The sequence below is a fragment of the Pempheris klunzingeri genome, chromosome 1 (assembly GCF_042242105.1).
Source record: "Pempheris klunzingeri isolate RE-2024b chromosome 1, fPemKlu1.hap1, whole genome shotgun sequence".
NCBI lineage: Eukaryota > Metazoa > Chordata > Actinopteri > Acropomatiformes > Pempheridae > Pempheris > Pempheris klunzingeri.
Window position 1 is genome coordinate 1,465,157 of NC_092012.1, and position 17,383 is coordinate 1,482,539.

The following is a 17,383-nucleotide window of genomic DNA, read 5'->3' on the forward strand; positions in this document are numbered from 1 at the left end:
CCACAAACAGCACACACACCAGACTACATTCACTAAAACAGTGATTTAAGCTCACAGAACACAGGAGTTGCTGGTATAGTTTCTGTGACACTGGCGTTTTTTAATACATGAATTCATATCTGAAGTAACTCCTTAAAACACCAAAGCCACATATGAACACAAACTAACTAACCGATCGAGGCAGCAGTAGATCAGTGCCTCCTGTATTCTGCAATGTAAAATAGTTGTTTCTGTCAATGGAGTTTGGTGGCTTTGGACTGAGCGCTAACAGAACTTTTTATTTATTTATTTTTTTTAAACCTACTGGACTTTCAACCCCAAAATATGTAAAAATAAGGTCCATGTTTATCCTTTAAATCTAAACTAGGAACAGAACATATCATTCTGTCATTGTGTGACTTGTGTTTTAAAGGGCTAGTTAGCAAAGAAGCAGTAATTGTATAACAAACGATAACACAAACTAACAACGAGGCAGCAGTAGATCAGCAACTCTTGTGTTCTGAGAGGTAAAATTACAGTTTTTTTAGCTCTTACTAACTACTATTTTGCACCTACCGGCCATTTAGACACCAACATATGTAACAAAAACACTGGACTTCTCCTTTAAGGCCGGAGAGGAAGGAGGAAGAGGAGGAGACTCACGGAGAGGAAGGCGTGGACGATGTCTGCCTTTATGGAGCTGAGAGGTTTGTCTCTGATCACGATGAAGATCTGCTCCTCCTTCTCCAGGTTGATGAAGTTACCGAACCACGACTTCTTGGCCAGCCTGCGGGGAGGAGACGATCTCAATCAATCAATCGATCAATCTTTATCTATACAGCGCCAATTCCTTCACAACTGAAGGAACTTTATTTTGAAAAAACTGCCATTTTATTTAGTCATTCTATTTTTTATCATCATCTATTTTACTCTCCTCTGTTCCATTGAGCGTTATTATTGTTTTGTTTTCATTTACTATCTATTAGAAAATGTTTATTTCTTTTCTCGTCTTATTCATTATTATTATTTTTATCTTACATGTTTGATGTGCATTAGTCTTTAAATACATTTTTAAAATACTACGTCGTGTCATCTCTTGTAAAACACTGAATTACATTTGATTTCTTCGAATACATTTAATATATAATAAATCTAAATAAACTCTGATCTAGAAAAGCAATCAATACCTCATAGGTAACACAGGCATTTTAATTTTTACTCCAACAAAAGAGAAAATCAAACATTATGAGGAGACAAGTGTAATAATTTAAACAGGTTGATATTTTACACATGAATAAATATAAGTGATCAATTAAAACGTTAATAAATGTGTAAATGTGGTGATTTGAGGCAAAGTGAAGTGTTACTGTCAGAACTTTAAATTCAAATTAGTTCAATTTAATTTAACCCAAATATTAAGAAGTCACAATCAATCAATCAATCAATCATGTATTAAACACCAGATTTATATTAATTTCACTAATTGTCTCCGTTTGACGGGACAGTTTCTGACTCGTCTTTATATGGACATAAAGATGTTTAAAGTTCAGAGTTCAGGAGTGAACTTTATTGATCGTGACCCCTAAACAGTGTTTGTGTTGGAAATAAGATTTTTCACAATTTGTTTTACAGATTTTTCTAAAATCCGGCCGCTATTTGCCTGTTTAAGTTATTTCTTAACTAAACTCAGTCAACTCATACGTTTATTTTATTCTATCACCAGTGTTCTGTGGCAGCTCGGTTCGGTTTAGAAAAAGATGGTTTTGGTTAAAATAAGTCAAATGCAAATAAACAAAGACAAGTTCAAACATTCAAGTGTAAAAAAATAGTCCTGTTGGGTGTAAATAGCATCTGCCTCTTTCTAAATATCACTTCTCTCACATTTAAATGAACACATTTGTATTTGCTTTTCCTTCGAATCACCACAATCAGGTGATATTCTGTTAAATTGATCAGAATTAGAGTTACAGCCACGTAGCGTGCTAGCAGGCTCCAGAGCCGCGTGCTGTAATCTCAGGTTAATGTTTAAAAGATGTGAGTTTATGGATTAAACTTGGGGAAACTGAGGTAAAGGGATAAAATGATGCTGGTGTTAAAACAGGTTACTCACTCTGGAGAAGAGTCTGGAGTCAGACTGGACATGTCCTCCTGGGTGGGAACTGTGGAGACGGAGGTCAAAGGTCACAGAGTTTCAGGAGGTTTAATCTCTCCGACATGAATCTCCTCTGATCAACGCCGACTTCCTACTGCGGTCGCCAACATGCTTGTGTTTGTCTCGCTAATCTGCTAAATGCTAGTTCAGAATAATAAACGTATGATAAATCAGAGTAAATGAGATTATCTCTGTTTGTCAGCAGCTGTGGGGGAACTAGCTAAACTACGGCGGAGAAAATGGAGGATTTTCCCCTGGTGGTAATGAGATAGTTATCGTGAGCGCCTCGGAGCCGAAGGCGGCAGCTCCTCGTGATAAGGCTGCCGGCAGGTGAAGCGTTTAATACCTCCATTAAGAGCAGAGAGACCATCGGCACGTTGGCCCCCCTGAGCTACGGCGCTGCAGCTGGATGCATAAACACTCTCACAGATAAAAGGAGATAAAATCCTAAAGATCTGATCTGGATGAATCATAAAGAGGAGTCTCATTTAATCTGAAATGCCCCGCTTCCCTCCTCCCTCCTCCCTCCTCCCTCCTCCCTCCTCCCTCCTTCCCACCTTGCATTTTCCTGCGGTGGAAGCGCGGCGAGCCCAGGAAGCTGTTCTTGATGGAGTTGAGGCGTGTCCTCCAGGGCATGCCCCCGATGGAGGGGCTGGGCGGCGGCGTCGGGCTGGGCGTGCCGGCCGGGCTGTCCTTGGGCGTGTGCACCGGGGTGCCTTTGGGGGTGGGGAGAGGGCTCCCTCTGGGGGAGGGGTGGGGGGTCACCTGCGTGATGGGGACAGATTTGCCGTTGTGGTCAGGGTGGAGGTGGTGGTGGCGGCGGCGGGGCGACATAGGAGGCACGGGGGAGAGGGGGATGGAGAGCTTGGGGGGGACGGTGAGGGGAGGGTGGCGCCGCACCCGGGGGCTGTTGGGGATGCAGGGAGCCAGCGGCTGGCAGGGCGTGGAGGGCTCGGACTTGGGGGCGGAGGGGGTCTGGGCCGTGTTGGGGAGGGGGTTGGACCTGGTGGTCTGGAGGGGCTTCTCGGACACTTTGGGCTTGGCGGGGAGGGTCTGCGTGCGGGGGTGCATGAGGGGGGACCCCATCTTTGGCTGGTAGGAGTTGGGCGTGCGCGGCCCCACCCCGTTAAGGCGGACCTCGGGGGAGTGGGTGGGGCTGCAGTTGGGGGACTGACACAGGTCTGGGGACTGGGGCGGGATGAAAAACCGCCGGTTGGGCTGCGATTGGTCATGCACCGTTAGACATGACGGCAGAGGCAGCCAATGAGAAAGCGAGGCCAGAGGAAGACCACAGCCCAGTAAAGGTTCATTCCCAATAGAAAAAAAAAAAAAAACAGCACACCAGGAAATAAAACAGGAGCGTGGCAGATGGGTTGAGAGGTGGAGCAGGCAGGAAGTGGTGAGAGTGCAAGAAAGAAAGAAAAACAGAACATGCGATTAGCACAGTGATTTTAGCCAATCAGGAGGCAGCAGTGGAGCATTCATGACGTATTAACAGTAGGGATGCACCGAGATCGAAAAAACTCTACCAGCTGCTGTTTTATGGTTTTATTCTCACCGTTTCTTCACTTCTAAAATCTCTGTTTGCATTCGACAACTTTAAATTAACGCAACAACAACACCACACGACGCTTACTACCTTCGACAGGGAAATGATGCCCTCAGTTTTCAGTTTTAGTTTGTCCTTCTGACAGCGAAACGAGGCTCAGAGTGTTATTCTAAGTGTGTGACAGCATCATGGAAAGGATCCCTACAGAGAGAGACCTGGAAGATCCTTTTGGTTCAACCACAAACAGCCGTTATATCACTCTGCATACACACCAGACTACATTCATAAAAACAGGGATTTTACACAGGAACTTCAGGTCTATCGCTGCCTCAACTGGTTAGTCTGTCTGTGTTATTGTGTGACTTTTATGTTTCAAAGGGTCAATATTCATCCAACACAATGTTTATATAACAAAGGATAACATAAAAAACCTAACTGATCGAGGCAGCAGTAAACTAGCCACTTCAAAGCTCTGTGTGGTAAAATCACTGTTTTTGTCAATGGAGTTTGGTGAATTTGAAGAAAGCAATATATAACACCCGTTTGTGGTGAAAAGTTTTTTCAAGTGATCTGACTGACATTGATTCAGAAAGTTTTTAACAATACAAGAAAGGCAGTTATGCTTCCCAAATTACTGCGCTTACTTGAATGAAAAACAATTTAAGTGAACTGTAGTTAAAAGTGTAGTTTACATTAATTCCACCTTCTGAAGAAGTTGGTGTTTGGGTGCATGTGGTAACTACAGGATAAAGGGACATTACATTTCAGTTGCTTTAAAATCAGGAGACAACAAACATGTTCACCTGTGAGATGCAGAGAGTTCTTTGAGTTTTATCTTTACGGTAAATTCATCGAAATGTTTATCAGTGACGAGTTAAAACGTCAGTTTCAGAGCAATATTTAACTAAAGCCAGCGTAACCTGTGGACTGAACTGAACAATATTCTTATTTTATTACTTATTCCAACTTAATTATAAAATGAAACTTATTATTATTATCAACTTATTTTCATTTTGAAGTTAAATAATCTGAATTTAATGGACTTTAACGGATATTTTTGTGTCTGACAAACTAAAACAGAAAATCACCAGCGACACATTCTTCCCATAAAATCAGGGTTTCAAGTTGACAGACTGTGTTATTGATTACTGTCCGATACATCGGTGCATCCCTAATCACCGGTGAGTGAACCCGCTCGAAAGCTAACAGGTTTAGCTTCGCCCTCCGCCTGGGACAGCGGCCGGAGTGCATGCAGAGTGCTGATGCACGGTGCTGTGGGATGAATGAGCAGAGCAGAGTGAGCGACAGACCTCAGTGAGTCCACAGTCTCCAGTGTGAAGGCTGCTGCACATGACGGTGTGTGTTTCTGTGTTTCTGTGTGTGTGTGTGTGTGTGTGTGTGTAGGAGTGTCTAACCCATGATCACAGGCTGAAGAAAACCGAGCCGACTTGAAGCACTCGTTTCTTTTCTCAGATAAGACGTCGTCAGGATTTTCGACTTTTTGACTGCTTAATATTTCGCTTTTGGTGTTTTGACATGAAGATGAAAACTATAAAGTAGCTGCTGTTTGGGCTGCAGTCTGTGTGAAAGAAGCGGACGTCACCTAGTTGGTTTGTGGGCCGACGTTTTGAAGCCTCGAGTTTGGCTTTACGAGCGCCGCCATCTTGGTTTTTTGGAGCCAGAAGTGAGGTTCAATCCTGATTGGTCAGTGAGCAGGTAGCCCCACCCTAAAGCCTCTAAATGGACCATAATTGACTAAATGAACGTCCTGCTGTGCTGAAGAAGACTGGAAACTAAAGACTGAGAGCAGAAACTCATCAGGAAAATGTTGACTGAGCTGATAAATCATTTCCTCATTGACTTCCATCCAATCAGACTTCTGTCTGGAGCCAGTGGAGTCGCCCCCTGCTGGACACTAGAGAGGATGCAGCTTTAAGGCTTCACTGTTCAGACCCAGAAGCTGACTGATGATTAGAGCTGAACAATTAATCGAATTCAAACCGACATCACAAAGTAATAAATGCAGTTTCCACTTTGCAAAAGCTGCAATTAAAAAAAAAAAAAGGTAAAATAATTGTGTTTAACTGCACACATAACACAAATAAACACAAACGATCAAACTTGAACGGGCAACACAAAGTCAATGTTTACACAAAATAATGAAATATTGGTTTGAAAATAAAGAAAAAATGATTTCCCATATTGTTCAGGCCTGGTCAGCATCCAGGTGAACAGTTCCTCCTCAGCTGTAGTAATACTTCCTGTCTCTTTAGTCCCCTAATCTAACTAATGACTGTCAGCTGATCTCCTGCAGCTCCGCCGTGGGAAATTCTCCCTTTTTAACATATTTGCAGACCTGAACACAGAACCGGGAGCCTTTTCCAAACAAACTTTACAGGAGAACGATGTAGAGAGAAGTTACGGAGAAATGTTCCTACACGAGGCCTCTGATGACTTTGATTCCCGACTTTGCATAATTAAACAACTGCACCGATAAGGAGAATATAAAGTGCCTTGAAGAATAAAACAATGACATCGCTGTGCTTTGCAGCAGAGCGAGTGTTTGATGATACACAGCCCGTGTGTCCTTGCTGAGGGTTAAGCTCTACCAACACGGAGACGCTGCACAGGCTGATTTTACACATTTAACCTTTCTGCTTTGTCACCGCCACCGTTCTCTTCTTCCACCTCTAAAAGTGATGGATTTGATTCGCCAGCTAATCTGCGGCAGCACGGGAATCCGCTCTGCGTGGACATTAAATCACCGGATCTCATCTGGAGGTTGGTGTCTGGCCTCCGATGGTCCCGTGACGTACGCTTACGGCCCGACTTAACGCCGCCAACATCGAGGTCAAGCCACGACCTCGATGAGGATGATCAGCAGCCTGTGGTTCACCTTCCTCGTCTGTATTTGGTGAGTAATCCAGTGTTTACAAGGTCATATTAATAAAAACTCTCACTGTGGAGAAATGAAAGGAAAATCCACCCTTTGATATTTCCTATAATCATATATCAGCCAGTGGGCGGAGTCTCTTCAGCCGTTACCAAGGAAACGACAGACTTAATGATTAACAATCAATAAAACAAAAAATGTAAAGTCTTTAGTGTTTTACTCTCATTATGCAGCTAGAATTACACTATTAGACCGGTTTATTTTGACGCTGCAATTATATTTTTTATCATGAGATTATTGGAATTCAGTCAGCTGCCAGTTTATTCTGTTTAAAAAACGATAAACATCCCTCAGGATAACGTAATAGAACTGAACAGAGGCATAAAATGACCATAAAGCTAAATCAGCAGCCCTCTAACACAAACTGAACATTATAACCTTCATAAGAAGGTTTATTACAGGACTGTTGTGTTGAACTCCATTTATTTCAGCTGCTGTAAAACTGGCAGCTTGTTTATAAGGTTTCAAGTTATTGCTTCAGCTGTGAGGGGCGTTTTTTTCAGTAAAAGTGATTAGTGAAGTGGATATTTGAGGTGCTCTTACATTCCCTTTTACTTCCCATTATCTCAGTTTTGATCATGTTTAACTGGGGTTTCTTTACAACCTGTTAACCCCCAAAAAGTGTTGGAATTGGTCCAGTAGATCACCTCAGCCGGCAAACAGGCTGTAACGTGATCCTTTGGGATAACTGCACCTGATCACAGTAGGTCCACTACAACAGAAGCTAGAAAATAAAAGGAGTAATATTGCTTTCTTTCATGTTACCAGACTCCATTGACAAAAATATGAATTTTACATCACAGAGCATTGGAGTTGCTGGTCTACCGTCGTCTTGATTGATTAGTTTGTTTTGTGTTATTGTGTGTTATACAAATATCGTGTTGAATCTGAACTAACAAATCCTAAACACCAAAGTCACACAATATCACAAACAAACCAACAGACTGAAGCAGCAGTAGAGCAGCAGCTCCTGTGTTCTGTTCTCTAAAATCCCTGTTTTAGTGAATGTAGTCTGGTGTGTGTGCTGTTTGTGGTTAAACCAAAAGGATCTTCCAGGTCTCTCTCTGTAGGGATCCTTTCCATGATGCTGTCACACACTTAGAATAACACTCTGAGCCTGTCAGTGGATCAAACAAGCACTTTTAAGAATATGTTACCAGCTGAGGTGATCCACTGGACCAATTCCAACACTTTTCCTACCTACCAGTCATTAAAAACACTGGTGTCGTGCTTTAATTCTTACCCTGACCTGCTGAACTTAAACATGGACAATAAGAACAAATACAGAACAATATCAGACTTCAGTTTACATTCTCAACGGTTCAACGGTCTTATAATGAGGTGCACGGTGGTGTGTATGAGCTGCTGATGAAGTGAATGGATATCAGTGTGTGAGCGTAACAACAACATACCAGCAGAGCCAGCCAGTGAGGTGCATTGTGGGAAGGACGGACACTTACCCTGGGACTGCTGAGAGGACTGGTGGACAGACCGGAGGACGCCCCGCTGATCGACCGCGATCTGCACAAACACACACAGGTAGAGATCAATACACAGGAAAACACACACACACACACACACACACACACACACACACACACACACACACACACACACAATACAGAAAATCCCAAATGTTTTAGAAATTCAACTGAACTCAGAGCAGACTGAAGGATATTTAATCTCCTTTTCTTTCTCTCTTTGTACCTGCAGCTCTCCTGTCAGATTCAACGGAGAACAAAAGACTCGCTGGAATCAGCTGACAAACGTAAACGTGAGGATGAAAAGCTGCAGCTTCCTCTTTTACCAGCATGTTACTGTCCGTAGGTCTATACGTCTGTAGGTCTGTAGGTCTATATGTCTGTAGGTCTATATGTCTGTAGTATGTCTACATGTCTGTACGTCTATATGTCTATACGTCTGTAGGTCTATACGTCTGTGGGTCTATACGTCTGTAGGCCTATACGTCTGTAGGTCAGTATGTCTGTAGGTCTATATGTCTGTAGTATGTCTACATGTCTGTACGTCTATATGTCTATACGTCTGTAGGTCTATACGTCTGTAGGCCTATACGTCTGTAGGTCTGTAGGTCTGTAGGTCTGTAGGTCTGTACGTCTGTGTGTTTCAGACCATTGACTGTATATAAAGACGGACGTGTGAAGTGAAGCCAAAACATCTGGACTCTCTAAACTATACAAACCAAACCAGATGTTTGGTTTCTTCTGGTTATTTGATGCAATGAAAAGCGGCACGACATCATGATTGACAGCTAATCCTGACTCGAGATTGGGTCGGTTGGGTGTGTGGGCGGGACCTCGGCTCCAAATGACATCACCAGCAACAAGATGGCGGCGCCCGTGTCTGCCCGGATATTTAGGCATCGTCCATCTTTATGTACAGTTTATGGTTCAGAAATGTCAGCATGGTACAACACACACACCCACACACACACACACACACACACACACACACACACACACACACACACACACACACACACACACACACACACACACACACACACACACACCAAAAGTCATTAGCACGTTTCTCTTTTTCTTCTTCATGAGCTTTTCCATTTTTCATTTACGTATCATTAACTCTTCATATCTCCCTCCATCTTTTTCTCTCTTTTGCCCAAATGGCATGTCTTTCTTTCTGGATCACCCCACACACACACACACACACACACACACACACACACACACACACACACACACTTTTACCAGAAAAACCACACAGGCCTGCTGATGTCTTTGAAGACTTTGGGATTTAATTGCCCATAGACAATTTGGCTTTGTTGGAAGTGAAAAATGAAAACAGTAAATCATAATTAAATATCCACACACACACACACACACACACACACACACACACACACACACACACACACACACACACACACACACACACACACACACACACACACACACATACATACATAAAGGAGGGATAACACCACATTAAATTAGCCTCTGCAGCTGTGTTGTTGTTGTTGTTGTTGTTGTTGTAGGAGACAACTCTATGCAATTTTTGGTAATGGAGGTAATTTTGTATCTCCCAAATATATTTTTCATTATTACTAATATTGTGTTTCCCCTCTTGTTTCTCCAAATAAACCATTATGATGTGGAACTGTAGATTGTGTTCATCAGACGGTACAAAGTCATGAACGTAACAAATGTTCTTCTTGTTTTTGATGTTTGGACTTTTAGTCTTTCTAGTTTCTCTCTTTAGTTGGGAAAGTGTGGAGATAATTTAGTTTATTTTGACCGTTAGCCTGGAAAGCAGTTTAAATGATAACTTTGGTATCTTTAAACCTGGTCCATATTTTGGGTTTTAAACACCTGTGACGTCTTTCTTCAAAGCCACCAGACTCCATTGACAAAAACACTAATTTTACGTCGCCTCGATTGGTTTGTTTGTGTTTTAAAGGATTACTTCGGTAACACGTTTGTTCTTCTTAGTGTCCCTTTTTGTGGCTCTTACTCAAACAGGAGGAACCGGCACATTTTGTTAGGGACTATTTTCAGCGGCGGATGAATCCACATTTGGTGTGTGTGGTACTGAGCTTTAATGGGTGCAGGATTTGTCTGTTTTTTCCTAAAACAGGTTCATCTCTGCCTGACGATGTGTCGTGATCGACGTGGTGACATTCAAACGTAACTGGTTATTAAAACTATGCATTTTAATTTGATGGTTTTTATTTATAAGAATTCTTGAGCACATTTAGATATAAGAATAACTAGTAGAGAATAACTAGTACATGCTAGCTAGCGTCGCCCTCGCTCTCTCTACAAAAAGGGATTCTTCCACTGGACTTTGGATTATTGTGTTTTGTTCAGCAAATTAATCGACACAAATGAACAAAAATTTTATGACTTCTGAAGCATAACTTTAGACAGCAGCAGTAAAAAGCTATAAACTAAGGCTAAGATAACATGAGGCTATAATTGACCTACACCACGTCACATGACTTCAGCGCCGCCACCGCTAAGCTACAATCTGTCAAAACTACAATTATTATAAACTCATTAAACTACAAATTGGACAGTTTGTAAGTAAGAATAGTTTACAGGAGCGTGAAATACAAGTGAGAAGGTGGAGAAGTTATGAGCCTTAGATGATGTATTTCAAACACTGACCTTATTTCAGGCCTCAAACAAGAAAAACACTGATTCAGGGAACAGGAAGTTCAAAAATGCTAATTTATTGTCTGACTCATTCCTGCAGCGCTCTGTACGAGGAAGCAGATACTTTCACTGCTGGGTTTTTTTCTTTTTCAGGGGATTTTAAAAATAATATCACCAGGCAAGAGGCTAAAATCACCTTTTCTCCTCCAATAATGAACTGTGTGGCTGCCTGCCAGATATAATTACTCATAATCTGATCGTTCTGCTTCCTGCAGGTCTCCTGTTTGTGCTGCTCTGACTAGTAAAGACTGTATCTACTGTGTAAACTAATATGGAGGACGTGTCGGCTGACGATGCTCCATTAATCCACCCTGTCAGACGCTCCTGTTAGTGTGCAGCTCGCTAACGTGACGCCCGTCCCGTCCACTGGCGGGGAACTGGCCCCCGACGAGCCTTTGAAATCTGAAAATTAATTCACGGTTCATTGGCGACGATGCGTGTTGCAGAGGAGGGACGCAACAAGCTTCATTTTATGGATCTCCCCAATTAGATGATGGGCGAGATAAAGGGCTATTCAGCGGGAGCGGAGGCCTTATTTCCATCTCCTGTTTGTGCTCCATCTGCATTCCTGGCAATTAATTTATGCTAATCTCCATCAGGGCCGCGAACGCATCGACAAACTGTGTTTCCACGGCACAAGGTCATCCACTTGGGGAGGCTGGAGACGGGACGAATGATGAAACAAACCCCTCCCCATGCTTCACTGAAATAACAGACTGGAACAAACAAATATAAAAAAAAAACCCTCACACACACACACACACACACACTGACAATGAGGAGTGAAGATGGGTGGAAGGAGGGAGGAGGAGGGGGAGCCAGAGAAGGAAACAGAAAAGTTGACCTAAAAATTCTCTTCGCCCCGGAGGGCTGAGGGAATAACGTCAAAGAGGAAGTGGGTGCAAAGGGGAGAGTGTGCTATTTTTCTGATTTCACAGAGGGGAAAATATTCTGCTCACAGCGAAAACACACTGAAACAGTCGCGCTTTACTGTTTCAACGCGTCTGAACGTATATTTAGGTAACGCTGTTGAGCGACAAGCGCCGTTTTCACTGTCTGCTGAGATCAGATGTATTAGAATCGACTACACTGATAAAAAAAACAGACACAGACTCAGATATTTTATTAGGGTGACGTTAATATGTGGAAATAAACCTGCCAGGAATCAGTTCTCTGGTTCCACTTTATTGATTTTTTTGGCTACTTGGTGGCAGAAGAACTACACAGTGAGATAAAACACACACTAAGCATAACGTCATAACGTTGCTTTGGTCGATGTGTTGGTGATCAAAAAGAATATTAATTGGCACTTAACGCAGAGACCATATTAGCACATCTGCCGGTGAGATTTAGATCTGATTTTTAAGAATTTATTGATTATATTTAACACGCTTTTACAAAAAGGGTGTTTATTGTCTGTGTGTTTATAGTTGTACCCGTTTTACCTCATATATATATATATATTTAAAGGATATTCATCCAGCTCATCACACAGCTTTGTACCAAAGAAATCAATAATTTGACCAATTAGAATTGACTTATTTCAACAAAGCCATGTAATAATATCTTTTATTGTCATTATGCTGTTGCTATGTTAGGTTATTTTGATATAATTGCTGTTTTTATACTGTATATCACCTGTTATTTCATTTTTGTTGTTGGAGTTTTCTTTTCTGTAAAGGACTCTGTAAACATTGTTTTTAAAAAAAGTGCTCTTTAAATAAAGTCCTTATTATAATCAATTGCCTAATTGCACATCAGCAAACACAGAGGAACATTATTATGATTATGATAATGATATTCTCATTCTTCATGGTATTGTTGCTGCAAGAGTTGCATACACTCTCCTTTTAGCTCTATGTTTGGTCTCCACCACCTCCTAAAAACTGAGTTAAAGAAATGGTTCATTTCTTCAGCTCAATTTTTATTATCAAGTTTGAAATTTAAAAGACAGATTTCTACAATAAATCATAACAACAGGTTACTTCTCACAGAAAGAAACATTTAGTTGAAATAACATGCTACAGTTAAAAGTGAAACACAGCACAGGATATGTAAAGAACTTCAACAAGCACTGGATGCTAACATAAGAAAAGAAAACTAAACTGATGGTAAAATAAAGGCAGGAAATGGATCTGAAACTTAAAACAAACTGAGGAAACACGGCGGACGGAGCCGACCAATACCTTTCTTCCTTGCTGCAGTTAGCGTTTGTGATATCCAAGCTTTTACTGAAAACAGATTTGCTAAAAAGGGGGCAGACAGAAAATCAAGAGACAGACAGAAAGGCAGTCACATAAGGGGAATCCTAAAATGTAGAGCATGCAGCACTACAACAAAAAAAACTTAAATTTTAAACACCGTAAAAAAAAACAAAAAACGAAAAGAAATCACCATGAAACAAAGAGCAACACAAAACGTCGGTGCATGCACAGACTGAGAAATCAGAGGACGAACACGGGAGGAGAAGCTCATCCATGGATCATGCTCGAGTCAGTGGGACGTTCAACACGCTTTACTCGCTGTAAAGAAACCGTTTCTGTACGTTTCCACCTGCCGGAACCTGTTTACATGTTCACAAATGTAATAACAGCAGCAGTAAATCAGGTAAGTCCTGCCGAGAGAAGCTGATCTCATCCTGATGAGGTTTGATGATCAGGATTCAGTCCTGATTCACCGTCTAATGTAAAACTGGTCCGTCCTCGTTCTGAAAACAACACTGGTCGTTATTTTTCCAACGGACTAAACCAATATTAATGTAGGTAACCATGACGGGAGCAAAGGAGGAAGTCAGGTGACTTAAAGGGCGACAAAATCCCCGTAAGAAGGAGATCGGGGCGGATGCACGAGTCCTGTGCGAAACCAAAAGTCACCATTGAACATAATTTAAGTTACATCGTTAATGAGGCCGGTTAGCGTTGACTTATTTTCTTAAACCGTAAAGAATAGTTTTAGGGCCTAAACCTAACCAAACAGCAACCTTTTCACAATGTTAACCCTTTAATGCCAAGTGTATCATATTTGATACATACACCTCTACATCATCAGCATGATATTTTTTTGTGTTTTTTATATTTTATCTGTGTTTTATATGTTTTGTTTGTTTAAGATAAACATAAACTGTGAGCAATACATTGCACAAAAATGCCGGATGTAGCAAAAATGCTAAATGTTTTTTGTAATTTGTCAGAAGGTTCAATAAACACACAATTTTCTGGCAATTATTTCATGGTTCAGGCATTAAAGGGTTAACTTCTGTCACGTACGTAACGCAACTTTTAACGTAACTTACGTGATAAGTTAGCGTCAGCGTATTTTAACTGACGTAAGATGTGAGTTCACTTCCATCTGATCCATATCAATTGTACCAATTCTAACCCATGACGTGATCTTTTCCTAAACCGTAAAGAGTAGTTTTAGGGCCTAAACCTAACCAAACCACAACCTTTTCACAACGTTAACTTCTGTCACGTACGTAACGCAACTTTTTTTAACGCAACTTACATCACTTACGTATTTTAAGTGACATCACACATGCAGCGTTCAGGAGGCTGCTGTTCACGTCCAGCGTGAAACCAAAAGTTAGCGTCGGCGTAATTTAACTGACGTAAGTAGTGAGTTCCTTTTCATCTGGTTCATTTTTAACACAGATTTTTCCTAAACCTAACTAACTGCTCTGGACCCCCCCCCGTCGGCTTTCTGGTCTTACAACAAATAACATTAAAAACGATTTTGCCGTCAGCCAGTTTTCCAAATGAAGGAATGAAATCATTAGTGTTGGTACGCACCCCGGTCACCTGACTGGTCACATGTAGGCTGAATCTAAGACTTCACTGTTGTTGCTGTTTTGGTGTTTTTACAGATTCAACCACTTCTTCTCTGAGGAAAGATGAATGTTTTGTGCTAATGAGTTAAAAGATGGCGTGTAATAATAACTATATCTGTATTTCATATTTCATAGCTTGTACTTATTTCTTGATTATGCACCAACACACCAAGGCAAATTCATTGTAATGTGAAAACTTACTTGGCAATAAAACCTAATTATGACTCTGACTCTCTATATACTACATTACCCATGGGCCTAAGCAACTGTTGCTATCGGAAAAGAAGCAGTTCAGGGGACCAATCAGAGCCGATTTGAATTTTAATGTGGAAAAAACCCTTTGCCATAGTTGCCAAATTCATCCATCAACCAGAGAAAAAGTCTGGAAGCTTCGTCCAGCGTCTAATTATCCGGAATAAATGTGGGGATGTTTGTCTGCATTCATAAACATCACGTGGTGTTTCTGCCTCCCCGGGATGGAAACTACCGTCATGTGAACTTTATGTGTATTTAGCTTAAATCAAAACACTTCCAACAGCAAGACAGTTGAACACTAACGCCACAGAAGCTGCCATCTCATTAGCGTTAATCAGCATAACTTCAGGGTTCATCCTCGACTTCCCAGCTCCCTCCCCACAAGCGTTTCGGTCTGCGTGCGCCGATTGTTTCCTCTCTTAACCGTTTATCTCCACCAAACCGACGACCGACGATCACACAATCTGCTCCTGCTGCCGGAGCCTCGGGTCCAACATTAAAAACTCCCGACTTTCATGTCTCGCTCTGCTCGGGAGATGAGTTTAATGTGAGATGACTCAGTCTGACTTTTAAAGGGGTTTTTAAAAATGATGAAGATTTGAAGGATGTCAGATCAAAACTTACAGCTTCTGCTTTCACGGCAGCCATGTGAGAGGATCTGCATATAAACTGTGAGGTTTTACGCTCTAACGGGGAGGTTTTAATGGGTCGTTTAGGTTAAATATCAGCGTAAATGTGAAGGTTGAATAAAAAACACAAACCCTCTCTTTCGTTAATCAGCTCCAGATATAGATCTACTTCAAACTGAACTTCTTCTGTCATAATTGTGCAGGATGTGGGATCAAAGCAGCTCCTGGAGGAGGTGGAAAGTAGAAATCTGATTCTTTTTTTTTAAAAAAACCAACATATTTCTGTCTGACTCTCATGAATACTGCAGCGCTCTGACCGCCCATCTCAGAGGGACGGATGACGGCCGAACGGGTGCAGATTCAGGCCAAACGCTCGCTGTTATCAAAGCTGTTTATAGGTTTATATAATCCACTGTCATCCTTTTATACTTCACATCTTCTTCTTTTAATCTTTTATTTAGTGTTTACTGTACTGCCTGTCTTCATTACCCTCTACTTTAGGATCAAATTCTTCTATCACATTGTTTTGTCTGTTGTTTTCACCATCATCAGTGGAAATACTTTGAAAAACTTCTTCTGAAAAACAAACCGCATGCTGTTATTGAACAGATGCTCATGAAAAGAGAGCAGCTTTACTGTAACACCGCAGATAAAACACGACGCCTGTCGGCTCCAGTCGTGGCGTTACCTATAGGACGTGATCCTTTACTGCCCACAAACCAATATTTATTATAAAGAAACACTTCAAACAGCCCACGAGAAGGGTTTTACACGCTTATTAACTCTGTTACATCACAGCTGAACATCTTCAAAAGCACCTAGCGAAGTTATTTCTGTTTATTTAGTTAGTTTAGTTATTTCCACTAATGTCAATAAGCTCTGAAAAACAATATATAGAAGTTTAACTTGAAATGATTCCTCACAGAGCATCATATCAGTTTAATCAAGTTTAATTATTCCTCTTTAGACCTTATGATCTCTTTTAAATCTCTTCTTTTACTCTACAGCTTTTTGTTTTCTAACTGTTGGTGTTGTGGCTGTTATGTGAATATGTAAATATATGGATATATATGTCTATGTGTGTATTTCATTGTTATCTGACGTTTGTTTCTATTGTAAAACACTTTGTAACTGTAGCTGAATAAACAGAGTTAATACTGTTTGCTGAAATACGTTCGTGTCGTCCAGACGAGCGGTTTAATGATTCAGAGGCAGAAGAAGAAGAAGCAGCGTGGTGTTGTTCCAGCGTCGATTCATTTCAACCATGACAATGCTCTTCACCTAACCTACGTTCTTTTTGGCCCAAATCCATCTGAACCTTCACAGTAGCAGTGGCAGACCAGAAAACTGGGAACGCCACATCCAAAAACGCTCCCATGGAGCCGTGACTACGATCCATGACTATGACTAACGACGTACTTTAATATTTAGGACTTGTTGGGAAATAAACCGGAACAAACGGCTGAGTGGACGGTGGAAAGAAACTCATAAAAATGTAAAGCACCGCAGTAAATTAGTTTGAATAACTGGACTAAAACATGAAACTCTGGAATAGATTTCCCCTTTTAAAGCCTCTTCAGGCTGCACTCAAAGATAAAACATGCAGTTTCAGGTATTCATGGAGCTTGCACTGTGCTTCTTTTGTTCGTGCCTCAGTTTGATTTATAAAAATAGCAAGAAAACAAGGTTCGGCATGCTAGATGCACAAAAAGTACAAACTACCCTCAATGTAAAAGAGCACTCCTTTATATATTTGGGTGTCTAAATGACTGGCAGCTGCCAAACGGACTGCAACGTGATCCTTTGGGACAACTGCACCTGATCACAGTAGGTCCACTAAAAGAGCT

At 41.3% G+C, this 17,383-nt stretch overlaps 1 protein-coding gene across 1 annotated transcript in view; it reads right to left on the reverse strand.

The window, feature by feature from the left end:
- Nucleotides 1-17,383, reverse strand: part of LOC139221909 (serine/threonine-protein kinase BRSK2-like) — a 137,233-nt gene that overhangs the window by 8,878 nt on the left and 110,972 nt on the right. The window contains exons 13-17 of the mRNA XM_070854210.1: nt 13,013-13,072; nt 8,094-8,154; nt 2,689-3,349; nt 2,090-2,138; nt 643-766 (exon numbers count right to left, since the gene is read on the reverse strand). Coding sequence (XP_070710311.1) covers nt 643-766; nt 2,090-2,138; nt 2,689-3,349; nt 8,094-8,154; nt 13,013-13,072 — 955 coding nt within the window. The remainder of the gene's footprint in view (nt 1-642; nt 767-2,089; nt 2,139-2,688; nt 3,350-8,093; nt 8,155-13,012; nt 13,073-17,383) is intronic.